The sequence below is a fragment of the Oncorhynchus tshawytscha genome, linkage group LG06, assembly GCF_018296145.1.
Source record: "Oncorhynchus tshawytscha isolate Ot180627B linkage group LG06, Otsh_v2.0, whole genome shotgun sequence".
NCBI classification, from domain to species: domain Eukaryota; kingdom Metazoa; phylum Chordata; class Actinopteri; order Salmoniformes; family Salmonidae; genus Oncorhynchus; species Oncorhynchus tshawytscha.
This window is the reverse complement of record NC_056434.1, coordinates 40275542-40290121: the sequence shown is the minus strand read 5'-3', so window position 1 is coordinate 40290121 and position 14580 is coordinate 40275542. Positions and strand designations below refer to the sequence as shown.

The following is a 14580-nucleotide window of genomic DNA, read 5'->3' as shown; positions in this document are numbered from 1 at the left end:
CAGCTCCGAGACAGGATTGTGTCGATACACAGATCTGGGAAAGGGTACCAAAAATGTCTGCAGTATATGGTCCTTCCAGAACACAGTGGCCTCCATTATTCATAAATGGAAGAAGTTTGGAACCACCAAGACTCCGAGAACTGGCCGCCCAGCCAAACTGGGCAACCGGTTGAGGAGGGCATTGGATCAGGGAGTTCCTCTGTGGAGATGGTTGTCCTTCTGGAAGGTTCTCCCATCTCTGCAGCACTCCACCAATCAGGCCTTTATGGTAGAGTGGCCAGACAGAAGCCACTCTTTAGTAAAAGGGACCTAAAGACATCTCAGACCATGAGAAACAAAATTCTCTGGTCTGATGAAACCAACATTGAACTCTTTGGCCTGAATGCCAAGTGTCACTTCTGGAGGAAACATGGAACCATCCCTACGGTGAAGCATGGTGGTGGCAGAATCATGCTGTGGTGATGTTTTTCAGCTGTAGGGACTGGGAGTCTAGTCAGGATCGAGGTAAAGATGAACAGAGAAAAGTACAGAGAGATCCTTGACGAAAACGTGCTCCAGAGTGTTCAGGACCACAGACTGGGGAGAAGGTTCACCTTCCAGCAGGACAACAACCCTAAGCACACAGCCAAGACGATGCAGGCGTGGCTTCGGAACAAGTCTCTGAATGTCCTTGAGTGGCCCAGCCAGAGCCTGGACTTGAACCCGATCAAACATCTCTGGAGAGACCTGAAAGAAGCTGTGCAGTGACGCTTCCCATCCAACCTTGACAGCTTGAGAGGATATGCAGAGAAGAATGTGAGAAACTCCCCAAATACAGGTGTGCCAAGTTTGTAGCATCATACCCAAGAAGACTTGAGGCTGTAATCACTGCTAAAGGTGCTTCAACAAAGTATTGAGTAAAGGGTCTGAATACTTATGCAAATGTGATATTTCATTTGTATTTTTTATGAGCAAACATTTCTAAAAAAAACTTTTTGCTTTGTCGTTATGGGGTATTGTTTGTAGATTAATGAGAGGGGGGGGGGGAAACAATTTAATCCATTTTAGAATAAGGCTGTAACGTAATTAAGTGGAAAAAGTGGTCTGAATACTTTCTGAATGTGCTGTATGTGTTTGTCTGATCTGTGTGTATGTGTGGTCTGTAGATCCTGCTGCGGCTCAGTAAGCTGTGTTACCCCAGTAAGAAGAGTTGTGTGCAGCAGCAGAGGCTGCTGAAGAACATGGGGGCTCACTCTGTGGTGCTGGACCTGCTCCAGATACCTTATGAGAAGGTGAGCACGTCATCACATTTCGAGATTTCAGTCATTACAGTAAGTGTCAAACACACACAGGCGCCCAGTCCATTTGGGCTTAAAATAAATGCTTCAGATGAGGCCCCTCAAAGCCTTACATGGATGTTGTCATGCTCAATAACTAGACCTTACCTGGATAAAACTTGACTAGATATATAAACGCTGCCCTGGTACCTTTGTTGGACCATCTGTATGGATTGATTTTGTGGTGATGCAATTGTGAAAGCGTGTTGTGACTCCTGTCTGTCCCCAGAATGATGAGAAGATGAATGAGATCATGACACTGGCCCATGTATTCCTGCAGTACTTCTGTAGAGGCAACAGCCAGAACCAGGCTCTGCTCCACAAATACCTCAACCTGTTCCTTACACCAGGGGTACGCTAACACAAACATGCATGCACGCATTCATTCATGCCCACTGTGCTTGCACACACACACACTCACACACTGTATGCATGTATGGACACACACTCACAAACACATACACGGGACATACAGTACCAGTCAAAAGTTTGGACACACCTACTCATTCGAGGGTTTTTCTTTATTTAGACTATTTTTTACATTGTATAATAATAGTGAAGACATCAAAATTATGAAATAACACATATGGAATCATGTAGTAACCGAAAATTGTTAAACAAATCAAAATTATATTTGAGATTCTTCAAAGGAGCCACCCTTTGCCTTGATGACAGCTTTGCACACTCTTGGTATTCTCTTAACCAGCTTCATGAGGTAGTCACCTGGAATGCATTTCAATTAACAGGCGTGCCTTTTTAACTTTCCTTCTGAATGCTTTTGAGCCAATCAGTTGTGTTGTGACAAGGCAGGGGTGGTATACGGAAGATAGCCCTACTTGGTAAAAGACCAAGTCCATATTATTGCAAGAAACAGCTCAAATAAGCAAAGAGAAATGACATTCCATCAAGACATGAAGGTCAGTCAATGTGGAAAATGTCAAGAACTTTGAAAGTTTCTTCAAGTGCAGTCGCCAAAACCATCAAACGCTATGATGAAACTAGCTCTCATGAGGACCGCCACAGGAAAGGAAGACGCAGAGTTACCTCTGTTGCAGAGGATAAGTTCATTAGAGTTACCAGCCTCAAAAATTGCAGCCCAAATAAATGCTTCACAGAGTTGACACATCTCAACATCAACTGTTCAGAGTCAACTGCATGAATCAGGCCTTCATGGTTGAATTGCTGCAAAGAAACCACTACTAAAGGACACCAGTAAGAAGAAGACACTTGCTTGGGCCAAGAAATACGAGAAATGGACATTAGACCGGTGGATTTTTAAATTTCTTTTTTGTTTGATGAGTCCAAATTTGAGATTTTTGGTTCCAACAGCTGTGTCTTTGTGAGACGTGGAGTAGGTGAACAGATGATCTCCGCATGTGTGGTTCCCACCGTGAAGCATGGAGTAGGAGGTGTGATGGTGTGGGGGTGCTTTGCTGGTGACACTTTCTGTGATTTATTTAGAATTTCAAGGCAAACTTATCCAGCATGGCTACCACAGCATTCTGCAGTGACACGCCATCTCATCTGGTTTGGGCTTAGTCCCACTATCATTTGTTTTTCAAAAGGACAATGACACAACACATCTACAGGCTATTTGACCAAGAAGGAGAGTGATTGAGTGCTGCATCAGATTGTAGCGGTATTTATTAGAGAGGGGTAAAGAAAGATTTTGTTCGGGCGCCAGGCAGGTATTAACCATGCCGAAAGGAAAAGAGTAGAATAGAGAGAGTACCACTACCAGATCCACACACATCAGCAGAAGAGACTGCCTAGAGTGTAGCCTGTTTACCAGATAGCCAGTGGAGAGAGAAGAGAATACACACCATATAAAACCCACATCACAGCACAGGGGTAACCAACAAGAATACCTCATACAATAATACTAATACTAATAATGGCAGAGCAATTTCACAGCAACTTCATACAAGAACGAACCCAGTCATCAACAGAGGATTTGCAATAATCTGTATTATTTTTCTAGTGGATGAGTGCAGAGGGTATGAATGTGGGGGGTGTTCATCGACACAACAAAGGCCTTAAAATGTCCACAGTCTTCTCGGCCACATGTCATTAGTACACCCCACCTCAATACAGTTCACATAATATACAACTTGCAAGCAACCTCCCTTTCAACTAAAATGTCCATCCAAATACTTCTGTCAGGGAAATAATAGTCCAGCTCTAATGAATTTCAATGGGAAGTGCATTGGAAAAATAGAGAGTCTGTTGCAGGGTAAAGCACTGGAACAAAACAAACAAAACTTCTACTGCACACACAATCAAACTGTCGCGCCACCCAAGAGCCCCTCCCCAAAGAGCTGAATGAGCCCTCTTTATTTCCTCCTTCCTTACTGCTCATGCTCTCTTAAAGTGGCAGTGCACGGTGAAGGCTCCGTGTAGATTTCGCCACAAGATGACCTGGCCTCCACAATCACCTCACCTCAACCCAATCAAGATGGCTTGGGATGAGTTGGAGTGCAGAGTGAAGGAAAAGCATCCAACAAGTGCTCAACATATGTGGTAACTCTTTCAAGACTGAAAAGCATTCCAGGTGAAGTTGGTTGAGAGAATGCCAAGACTGTGCAAAGCTGTCAAGGCAAAGGGTGGCTTTTTGAAGAATCTCAAATATATTTTAATTTGTTTCACACTTTTTTGGTTACTACATTATTCCATATGTGTTATTTCATACTTTAGATGTCTTCACTATTAATGTAGAAAATAGTTCAAATAAAGAAAAACCCTTGAATGAGTAGGTGTCCAAACTTTTGACTGGTACTGTACATGTTTGTTCACTTCTTACTAATTTTCAACTCAATAAATGCATTCTATTACTGGATATCCATATGTCAATGAATGTGAATTCACTGTGCACATCTTCTTCCTCTCTCCAGCTCCTGGAGGCTGAGACCATGCGCCACATCTTCATGAACAACTTCCACCTGTGCAACGAGATCAGCGACCGCGTGGTCCACCATTTTGTCCACTGCATCGAGACGCACGGCCGACACGTCCAGTACCTCAAGTTCCTCCTGACCATCGTCAAGGCCGACGGGAAGTACGTGAAAAAGTGCCAGGACAAGGTCATGACCGAGGTGGGCGAGGGATGATGATGATGCTATCTTTATAAGGCTGTGGAGACACCACGATAGCATGGTTTCCACTACCACTATCCCCAAACTAGCCAGGGCTTGCTAGAGATGTTTGAACCACGAGAGACTTCAAATGTGACTACTTTTAGAGAATACCCTGTGGATGAATTTATTTGCCCATAGACGTTGGTTGGAATCTTGGTTGAGGGCGTTACAGGAAGTCATTGCATGTTGAGTCTCAGTTTAGTTTAACTGGAATAATTAACCAATATCACGCTTTGTCTTGCTCATTTTAATATCATATTGAATTATCAATATTGGTTATCCCAACTAGTGATAAGGTATTCCCTGTCTAACCTCCACTCGTCTGCTTTTCTGTCCATCCCACCCCCAGCTGGTGAACGGTGGCGAGGATGTGCTGGTGTTCTACAACGACCGCTCCTCCTTCCCGGTGCTGTTCCAGATGATGTGCTGCGAGATGGAGCGTAGGGACGAGGGCGGCGCCCTGGCCTACCACAACACTCTGGTAGAGCTCCTCGCTGTCTGCACCGAGGGCAAGAACGTATACACCGAGCTGAAATGTAACTCCCTGCTGCCCCTCGATGACATTGTCAAAGTGGTCACCCACGAAGACTGCATCCCTGAGGTACAGGGGAAGGGGTGGGGTCATATTGAGAGGCTTTGTCATTTGGTGCTGGGGTGTGATTCAGTAGTGTGTGATTTTCTACCCTTGGATTCAACTTCATCTGCACTAATCTGCGGTTACAGAGGATAGGTAAGAGTGGCATGACGCTTGGTATATGCGTACTGTGAATTGGAGTTAATCTGTTCAGCTGTTTTGCATCAGTGCAGATGAGGGAAAGTAAAGCAAGATAATATTCCATTATAGACAATTGGCATGCACTCATTGTTTGCACACAGATGCATAACATTTGATTCCAGAACAGCCAGCCTTGATATAGCCTAGCATTCATTCACCTCAGTGTAATCTTTCACACCTTCCAATCATCTGAATGCATGGTTTCTATTGGCCCTCCCTCCCCAGGTGAAGACTGCCTACGTGAACTTTGTAAACCACTGCTACGTGGACACTGAGGTGGAGATGAAGGAGATCTACACCAGCCACCACATCTGGAAGCTCTTTGAGAACTTCCTGGTGGACATGGCACGGGTAATGTCCTCACTAAGGTCCTCCTCATAGCACTACCCCCCTCAGAATAGCCTCGTGGCATGGACTTTATAAGGTGGCGAAAGCGGTTTCCTGGCACCTACTACTACCATCTCCACCATACCCCATTCAAAGGCACTTAAATCTTTTGTTTTGTCCATTTATCCTCTGAATGGCACAACATACTGTAGACAATTTACTGTAGACAAGTTGTCTCGAGGCTTAAAAATCCTTCTTTAACTTGTCTTCTCCCCTTCATCTACACTGATTTGAAGTAGATTTAACAAGTGACATCAATAAGGGGTTTTAGCTTTCACCTGTATTCACCTGGTTAGTCTGTGTCATGGTAACAGCAGCTGTCCTTAATGTTTTGTAGACTCAGTGTAAGTGAATTCAACATGGTGGGTCCCTTCAGGGAATGGGCCTTTCCCCAGTCCAGTTCAGTGTAGATGAGGGAAAGGAGAAGAGAAGTTCTTTAGACTATTGAGATATACACCAGGCTAAAAATGGAAATCACCCCCAAAAAATGTTAGACACTTGTAAAAATCTTCACCCAGAGAAAAGCACCAGGGATCGATGGCTTTCTTATCGTTTTATTTGATATTCTGGGACAAAGTACCGCCCTTATTTACTCAAATGACAACACACGTCACTCAATTTAGGGATTCCGAGTTCCATGTATTGAACTGTTATTTCAGTTATATTAAAACCAGAAAAATCTGGAGAGTCCCCTGCAGATATTACAAACCCATAAATGTAATAAATTACGACAATAAAATAGCAAAACTCCTAAGCAACAGAATGGCAAAAGTCTTACCAGACTTGATAAATATTAATCAAACAGGGTTTATTTAACATGGACACTTAGAAACAAATACAAGAACATGTTTCAGTATAATACAATATGTTAAAAACTAGATGCAGATTTATCCTTATACTATGGCATTGTTGAATACTTGTTTCTGATTGGCTTGAAGGGCATTCTAGAGTGTGCATTATTTCTCTTTATAAACTGGGTTGGTTTGAGCCCTGAATGCTGATTGGCTGACAGCCGTGGCATATCAGACCATATACCACGGGTATGACAAAATATGTATTTTTACTGCTCGCAGTACATTGGTAACCAGTTTATAATAGCAATAAGGCCCCTCGGGTGTTTGTGATATATGGCCATATACCACACCCCCTAAGGCCTTATTGCTTAAATAACACATGGTATATTTGCACGGTAGAATTCAATGGCTATAGTTCATTCTTATATGTTCTATGTTTATGCTGCTTTTGAAAGCAAAAGTCAAATTTGAAAACATTATGGCATTGTTGATTTCGATTTTCATAATGGCAAGCTAGTGCTGATGTTTTGGTTAGGTAAAACTAGCAAGTCTGTTTGTTTGGTCACCGCGGCTACTTCAGTGGATGTTGAACATATTTCTACCAGGGCTCTCGCTAGTGTGCTGTGGAACACACCTTCCACCTCGTTCATTATTGATGCCAAAAAGGCTTTTGACTGTCTTGAATGACCTTTGCTATTCAAAACTTTAAAATTCATTAAACTTTCCAGCTGAAATAATACATATTATATAAATGTCCTAAAGCAAAAATATACACAAATACATTATCAGGGATGTCCTCTCTCCCCCCTCCTGAACCGCTTGTAGAAATAATTAGACAGGACCCAAACGTAACAGTTATCATTATTGGTCAACTAAACTTATTTGCAGATGATCACATTTATATACCTGACTAAGATGGAAAAGTCAATGCCCCCTTGTTAAAAATATTTTCGCAGTACTCTAAAATCTCAGGATATTAAAATAACGTGGAAAAAACTGAAATGATGGCAATATGAAACAGAATAACTCATGATCTACATCAATCCTTTAAGTCAGGGTTCACCAACTGGTGGCCAGCGTGCCAATTTTGCCAACCAGCAATATTATTTGGCCCCCCAAATTAATTATGAATATTTAAAATAAAATCATATATATATATATTTGGACACACCTACTCATTCAAGGTTTTTCTTTTTACTATTTTCTACATTGTAGAATAATAGTGAAGACATTAAAACTATGAAATAACACATTGAATCATGTAGTAATCAAAAAAGTGTTAATCAAATGAAAATATATTTTAGATTCTTCAAAGTAGCCACCCTTTGCCTTGATGACAGATTTGCACACTCTTGGCATTCTCTTAACCAGCTTCATCTGGAATGCTTTTCCAACCATCTTGAGTTCCCACATATGCTGAGCACTTGTGGGCTGCTTTTCCTTCACTCTGCGGTCCAACTCATCCTAAACCATCTCAATTGGGTTAAGGTCGGGTGATTGTGGAGGCCAGGTCATGTGGAGGCCAGGTCTGATGCAGTACTCCATCACTCTCCTTCTTGGTCAAATAGATTGTCTGCAAATATAAAATATATTTTGATTTGTTAAACACTTTTTTGGTTACTACATGACTCCATATGTACTATTTCATAGTTTTGATGTTTTCACTATTATTCTACTATGTTGAAAATAATAGTCTAAATAAATAAATAACCTTGGAATGAGTAGGTGTATCCACATTTTTGACTGGTACTGCATATAATAAAAAATATCGGACCCGAGATGCAAAAACACCCAAATGCATTGTCCTAAGAATGAAGTTACCCTACCTTAATAATGCAAAAGTTACATTTTAACTTAATTCATGAGGAGAGAGAATGCAGGACACGGTCAACTATTAACAGGCAGCAAACCATTTTGTGGTGGTGAAACGTAAAACTGCAACCGCACCGCAATCAATCGGAGGTCAACACCACTGGGTGCTGAAAAAATATGTAACTTGTTATGCAAGTGTTGCACAGCAAGAGATGGAGAACACACACCAGTCGAGTAATTCATTTCAACAATAATCTTCATTTTAATTTGACTTTACAAAAAACAAGAGGGCTTAATTGGAGAATATTTCTTCAGAGCCTAGGCCTATATCAAATGACTTTGCCTTCCTCAGCCAGTTATAAGGCTAAACAGCATCTTTTACAATAAATGATTTGTGGCCAGATAGAAGTGGGATGTTTGTAGTTGTTAGGTCTATTTACTATTGTGACTGGCCAAAAATGTAGCATCCTACATAAAACAATTTTAAAGAAAAAAAGGTGGTGTCTGAATGTCTGTATTGGGATGGTCCGCTCCTTTAACGACAGAACAAACAGAAAATACTGTCAGATTGAGACCTAAATATCCATGCATAAGCACTCACAATAATGTTAATACTTACTAAATATAGTCATACAGACCAGTAAGTGACTTACTCAATGGGAAAAGTTAAATTTCCCCTCGGACACGATCTTGTGGATGTCGCGTGACGTTGGTGTGATTTTGATGCGCAGGCAGTCCTCGATTGACTTATGTGGAAGCTGGTTCCTGTCATGAGTCTATATTGCATTCATAGAGGAAAATGAGGACTTGCAGTTGTAAGTCTTTCCAAAATGCACACAAGAATTCAGCATCCCTGATGTGCTGAAGCCTTCCAGATGACAAGTTCAAATCAAACAACTCAAGCTTCCTAGTAAAGGCCTCAAGTTTTTCCACCATATCCACAGCTGTTTTCCCTCGTCCTTGTAACTGGAGATTTATCCAGTATAAGTGACAGAATATGTCAGCCAAAAAAGTTGTGTTTGTAGATTGCAGTTAACACTTCAGTGTTTCGGCGTCGGGCCTCTGTCTGGGGAATGAAGGCCACTTTGAAAGTTCCATGCTTAGATGAAAAAATACTTTGGAGATGTAATTATTTGTAAACAGAAACATTTTCATTGCTAATTAAATACACTGGCTTGGCATTGGAAAAACGATGGTAAGATGAACACATCTCTGTACATTCTTCGATTTTAATAATCCACCTTTTGATACTTTTTTAGGGCGACATTTTCTCTTGCTATCAAGCTAATTGTTCTGAACGAATGTTGATGTTAAAAAGTAGTGTAGGCTACAGTAGACTACGTAGACCTGTTTTTCCCCACCAATCAACACACAGAGAAATATACAAAATGATGTTAATGGGGGACTGTTCGGCCCACCTTTTCCTCTAGGCCACGATTAGCTCCTTTGTCTTGCTCACATTGAGGGAGAGGTTGTTGTCCTGGCACCACACTGCCAGTTCTCTCACCTCCTCCTCCCTATAGGTTGTCTCACCGTTGTCGGTGATCACTGTTGTGTCGTCAGCAAACTTAATGATGGTGTTGGAGTCATGTTTGGCAACGCAGTCGTGGGTGAACAGGGAGTACAGGAGGGGACTATGTACACACCCCTGAGGGGCCCCAGTGTTGAGGATCAGTGTGGCAGATCTTTTGTTGCCTACCCTTACCACTTGGGGTCAGCCCGTCAGGAAGTCCAGGATCCAGTTGCAGAAGGAGGTGTTTAGTCCCAGGGTCTTTAGCTTAGTGATGAGCTTCATGTGCATTATGGTGTGGAACACTGAGCTGTAGTCAATGAACAGCATTCTCACATAGTTATTCATTTTGTCCAGGTGGGAAAGGGCAGTGTGAAGTGTGATTGAGATTGTGTAATCTATGGATCTGTTGGGGCGGTATGCGAATTGGAGTGGGTCTAGGATATCCGGGAGGATGCTGTTGATGTGAGCCGACCAGCCTTTCAAAGCACTTCATGGCTATCGACGTGAATGCTACTGGGCGGTAATCATTTAGACAGGTTACCTTCGCTTCCTTGGACACAGGGACTATGGTGGTCTGCTTGAAACATGTTAGTATTACAGACTCAGACAGGGTGAGGATGAGTGTCAGTGAAGACACTTGCCAGTTGGTCCGCGCATGCTTTGAGTACTCGTCCTGGTAGTCCATCTGGCCCCGCGGCTTTGTGAATGTTGACCTGTTTAAAGGTCTTGCTCACATCGACTACGGAGAGCGTTATCACACAGTCATCCATAACAGCTGGTGCTCTTGTGCATGCTTCAGTATTGCTTGTCTCGAAGCGAGCGTAAAAGGCATTTAGCTTGTCTGGTAGGCTCGCGTCACTGGGCAGCCCTGCCACATCTGACGAGCATCACAGCTGGTGTAGTAGGATTCAATCTTAATCCTGTATTGACGCTTGCCTGTTTGATGTTCAGTCTTCCAGTTCATGGTGAGTAATCGCTGTTCTGTTGTCCAGAAGTCATTTTCGGTCATAAGAGAGACTAGCAGCAAAAATTTTTACAAAATAATTTAAAAAAATAAGTACGCAAAAAAATTTACAAAATAGCACAATTGGTTAGGAGCATGTAAAACGTCAGCCATCCTCTTCGGCGCCATCTTTATGGAGACATGGTGATTTTATGAGCATAATCAGATAGAAATTATGTAATTGTCACTGAATTTATTATGAAGCCTACTAATTGGATGTGTTAAACATGTTTTTCAATTTTTAGTGTTGGCCAATTATTTGTGCTAATATTATATACTAATTATGTTCTGCCCCACCGACTATTAGCTCAAAAAAAAAAATTGGCCCGATACTGAACCTTAGTTGACAAACTCTGCTTTAAGTGGACCACAAAACATATGAAACTTTATCCCATTACTCAACAACATGAAAGCAGATCTAATTAAATGAAACAATCTCCCCATAAGCCTTACAGGTAGAATTACCCCACCGAAGACGTTCTTAAAAAAAGTGTATAGGACAAATAAAACTCCTAAAGCAAAGTTTTAATCTGAGGGTGGTTTTAACCTTCCAGATTTGGAATTGTATCAACTCGCCACCCAAGGCTTTTACTTGCGATGTATAATTAAATGCAGTAAAGAGGAACAATGGGTACATAATGTAGAGGTGCATGCTACATAATGAAGAGGTGCAATCTTTTCACCTGTCTGTTTTCAAAGGATGGAGCAAAGAACATTAACAACTTCATAATTAAGAACATTAAGAACAATATGGAAGAAAATTAAACGGATTCTTCAAGAACCAATATCACTCCATAAAAACACACCCCTATGGAACAGTCTTTTCAGAATTCAAGCTTTTCAGAATTCACAGATAAATTGGCCCACAAACTAAAGGCATAGAAACCGAAAATGACGTGGGTAATAGGAAATAAAATCATTTCCGTGACCCGAATTAGAAAGCAATGACCAATGTAGATATTTTTAAATATAAAAGTTTTATATCACAAAATGTTGACCTGAAAGCTTTTGGACATCGGAGCGTTGTTGAGAGAATCCCATTTGAGTCGGAAGAAGATAGTTAGTCATATGATAGGTAAGATGTATACAAAACCTTGCAGAGAGCCTGTCCAATCTATTGGAACCAAGACTTAAAAAGAACTGGTATTGACAAACGATGGAGTGTTGGAACAAAATTACAAATAACGAAAAAGTAAGCTTAATCCTGTATAAAGTAATGTATAGATTTGATTATACAAGAGACCAATTTCACACATTCTACAGCACAATGGCAGTCCTGTCTTAAGTGTAAAACTAACTATGACTCAGGAATTCATTCCTTCTTGGAGTACTATAAATTCCAAAAATTATGGGCAGCGTTAAAATGCTGTCTAATAAGATTTACAATGCAAGTTTTACTTTTAATCCGTCTTTCTGAATATTTCGAGACATTAGATGTGCGGTAGGCTAGCTAAGAAAATGGAAGAATCAAATGCGTTATTTAAATATGGGAAAAAATCTGCCTACAGACAAAAACAACATAATACAATTTTACGTCATAAGGGGCAAGTCTTACAAGCAGTAGAAACAACGTTGTGGATACTGTGGGAACGTGTGTCTGAGCAATTGTCATGTCGTTAATGTTTGTGGATATGTAGAGTATGTATGTTTGTAAGTATGTATGTTTAAGTTGTCTATTGTTTTTGTCTATGTATGTTTTTGTTTGTCATATAAAATATTACAACAAAAAAATGAGAGATACCCTAGGTCAGTCTCTTCCCCCCTCACTCCTGAGTGACAGACAGACATTCCCCTCTCCTCTATGGTTTTAGGTGTGCATCAGCACCACGGACCGTAACCATGCCAACATTCCCCTGGAGAGGTACGTGACGGAGACGGTGATGGCCATCGTCAAGGGCTTCTTTAGCTCCCAGTTCCCTGTCAACAACTCCAACCTGCAGGTATTCCTGGGAGAGAGGTTAACCTTGTACATGGGTATTTAAATACCTTCCTCAGGCCATTCGTGTTTCAATTCAGTCAGTTCAGGCACTTGAGGCAAATGCTTATCCATCTGGTAGGTGCTGGCACAACATTTTTGAGTGCCATTGAAGTGTTTGTTTATGGAGTGTTTTAGTGACTGTTTATCCTCCCTCTCTTCTGTGTCAGACCCACCAGCCCATCTTCATCCAGCTGCTCCAGTCCTCCTTCAGGATCTATACCTGCACCTGGATCAGCTCGGCCCAGAAGAACAACATCGAGGGCTGCATCAAAACACTGTCTGACGTGGGTGAGTCTCACAGCCCAATGATTGCACTTTGACAGGCCTTGACTAAGGTTTGTAGACTGGAAACATCAATGATTTCTATAATGACAGGGAGACATTGCAAGTATTTAAATCTTACCCAATAAGCCCTGTACATGTTAGTCTGCCGCCACTGTGTATGCAGACAATACAGAAAGTAGACCAATGCCTTTCTCTGTTGGTTGATTGGGTGTCATGTCAGCTTGTGTGAATGTGTGTGTCTGGGAGAGATATGGGCCCATCTTCAGAAAGCGATTCAGAGTATTCGATATGGTCTACAAGGCTAAACCGATATCAGCACTCCAACTTTGAGGCTCCTTTAGTTCCTAGTTATAAGGTCCCCACCCTGTCTCCTCTCCAGCTAAGGCGCGTGCCATAGCCATCCCGGTGGATCTGGACAGCCAGGTGAACACTCTGTCTCTGAAGGCCCACACCTACAGGGTGGAGCGTGCCGTAAAGGACTGGAGGACCTCAGCACGCACCCGGGTCCGCAAGGAGATTCTGGGAGTGCCTGACTACAAGAGCATCATCGAGAAGCTGCAGGTGATCCCTCACACACAGAAATATGCACTCCCACAAATATACATGAATATGCCACTGGTGGTTCTTGCTGTTCAAGATTAGGGGGGTGTATTGTATATTTATGACAATGGCCTCATTTCTATTACAGCATATTGGATGACTGTCATTCATATTCCATTCACCCAGTTCAATGTAACATCCATAGGTTTAGGCTACTACATCATACTCGAAATTGCCCTATATAATACCCATCATGAGGTTGCTACAACCTAGATTAAAAATGAAAGTCGAGAGACAAATTGGAGTAATCAAGGTGAGAGAGACAGTGAAATATTCAAAACCGCCTTGCACACTCTTGCCATGTGTACAATCACGCAGTACAGTGTACAGCAAAAATTGTAGCAGTTACACCGGCAGGTCCGGTGCCAATTCATTTCTAAAATGAAAGCTTACCTTGACTTGGAAGAGTTGCAGTGTTGGTTAGCCTTAGCCAGCAAGCTAACATACAGTACCTTTGAAAAGTATTCAGACCCCTTTTTCCACATTTTGTTATGTTACAGCCTTATACATTTTTTAAAACTCAGCAATCTACACACAATACCAAAGCGAAAACAGGTTTATAGACATTTTTGCTAATTTATTCATAATAAAAACTGATACAGATTTCTAAAACACTGTTTGGGGTATTGTGTGTAGATTGAAAAAAACAACAACACACATTTTAGAATAAGGCTGTAATCTAACAAAATGTGGAATAAGTCAAAGGGTCTGAATACTTTCTGAAGGCACCGTAAATAGCATTCTTCTGTTTGAGTCAGGTTGTTGAGTAGGCACATTAACTGAATTAGCTGCGTAAGTAAAAGGTAAACTAAGAAGGTAAAAACATACAAAATATAGCTAGCTCTCTCACTCTGCTGCTTCTCCTTAATTTTTGAATAAAATAGTTTGTTCAAAATCAAAACTGTTCAACTACTGTCTTTCTCTCTTTAAGTCAACTACTCACCAGACTTTAAGCACTGCAGTGGTAGCTAGCTGTAGCCTGT

At 41.5% G+C, this 14580-nt stretch overlaps 1 protein-coding gene across 3 annotated transcripts in view; it reads left to right on the top strand.

Annotated features, from left to right (window-relative positions):
* Positions 1-14580, top strand: part of LOC112232084 (inositol 1,4,5-trisphosphate receptor type 2) — a 174668-nt gene that overhangs the window by 56858 nt on the left and 103230 nt on the right. For all 3 annotated transcript variants that reach the window (XR_006083609.1, XM_042323248.1, XM_042323247.1), the window contains exons 28-35: positions 1146-1271; positions 1546-1668; positions 4208-4408; positions 4800-5051; positions 5451-5576; positions 12546-12674; positions 12880-13000; positions 13377-13558. Coding sequence is in view for 2 of the 3 variants with exons in the window: in XM_042323248.1 (XP_042179182.1) it covers positions 1146-1271; positions 1546-1668; positions 4208-4408; positions 4800-5051; positions 5451-5576; positions 12546-12674; positions 12880-13000; positions 13377-13558 (1260 nt within the window). In the remaining variant the exon portion in view is untranslated. The remainder of the gene's footprint in view (positions 1-1145; positions 1272-1545; positions 1669-4207; positions 4409-4799; positions 5052-5450; positions 5577-12545; positions 12675-12879; positions 13001-13376; positions 13559-14580) is intronic.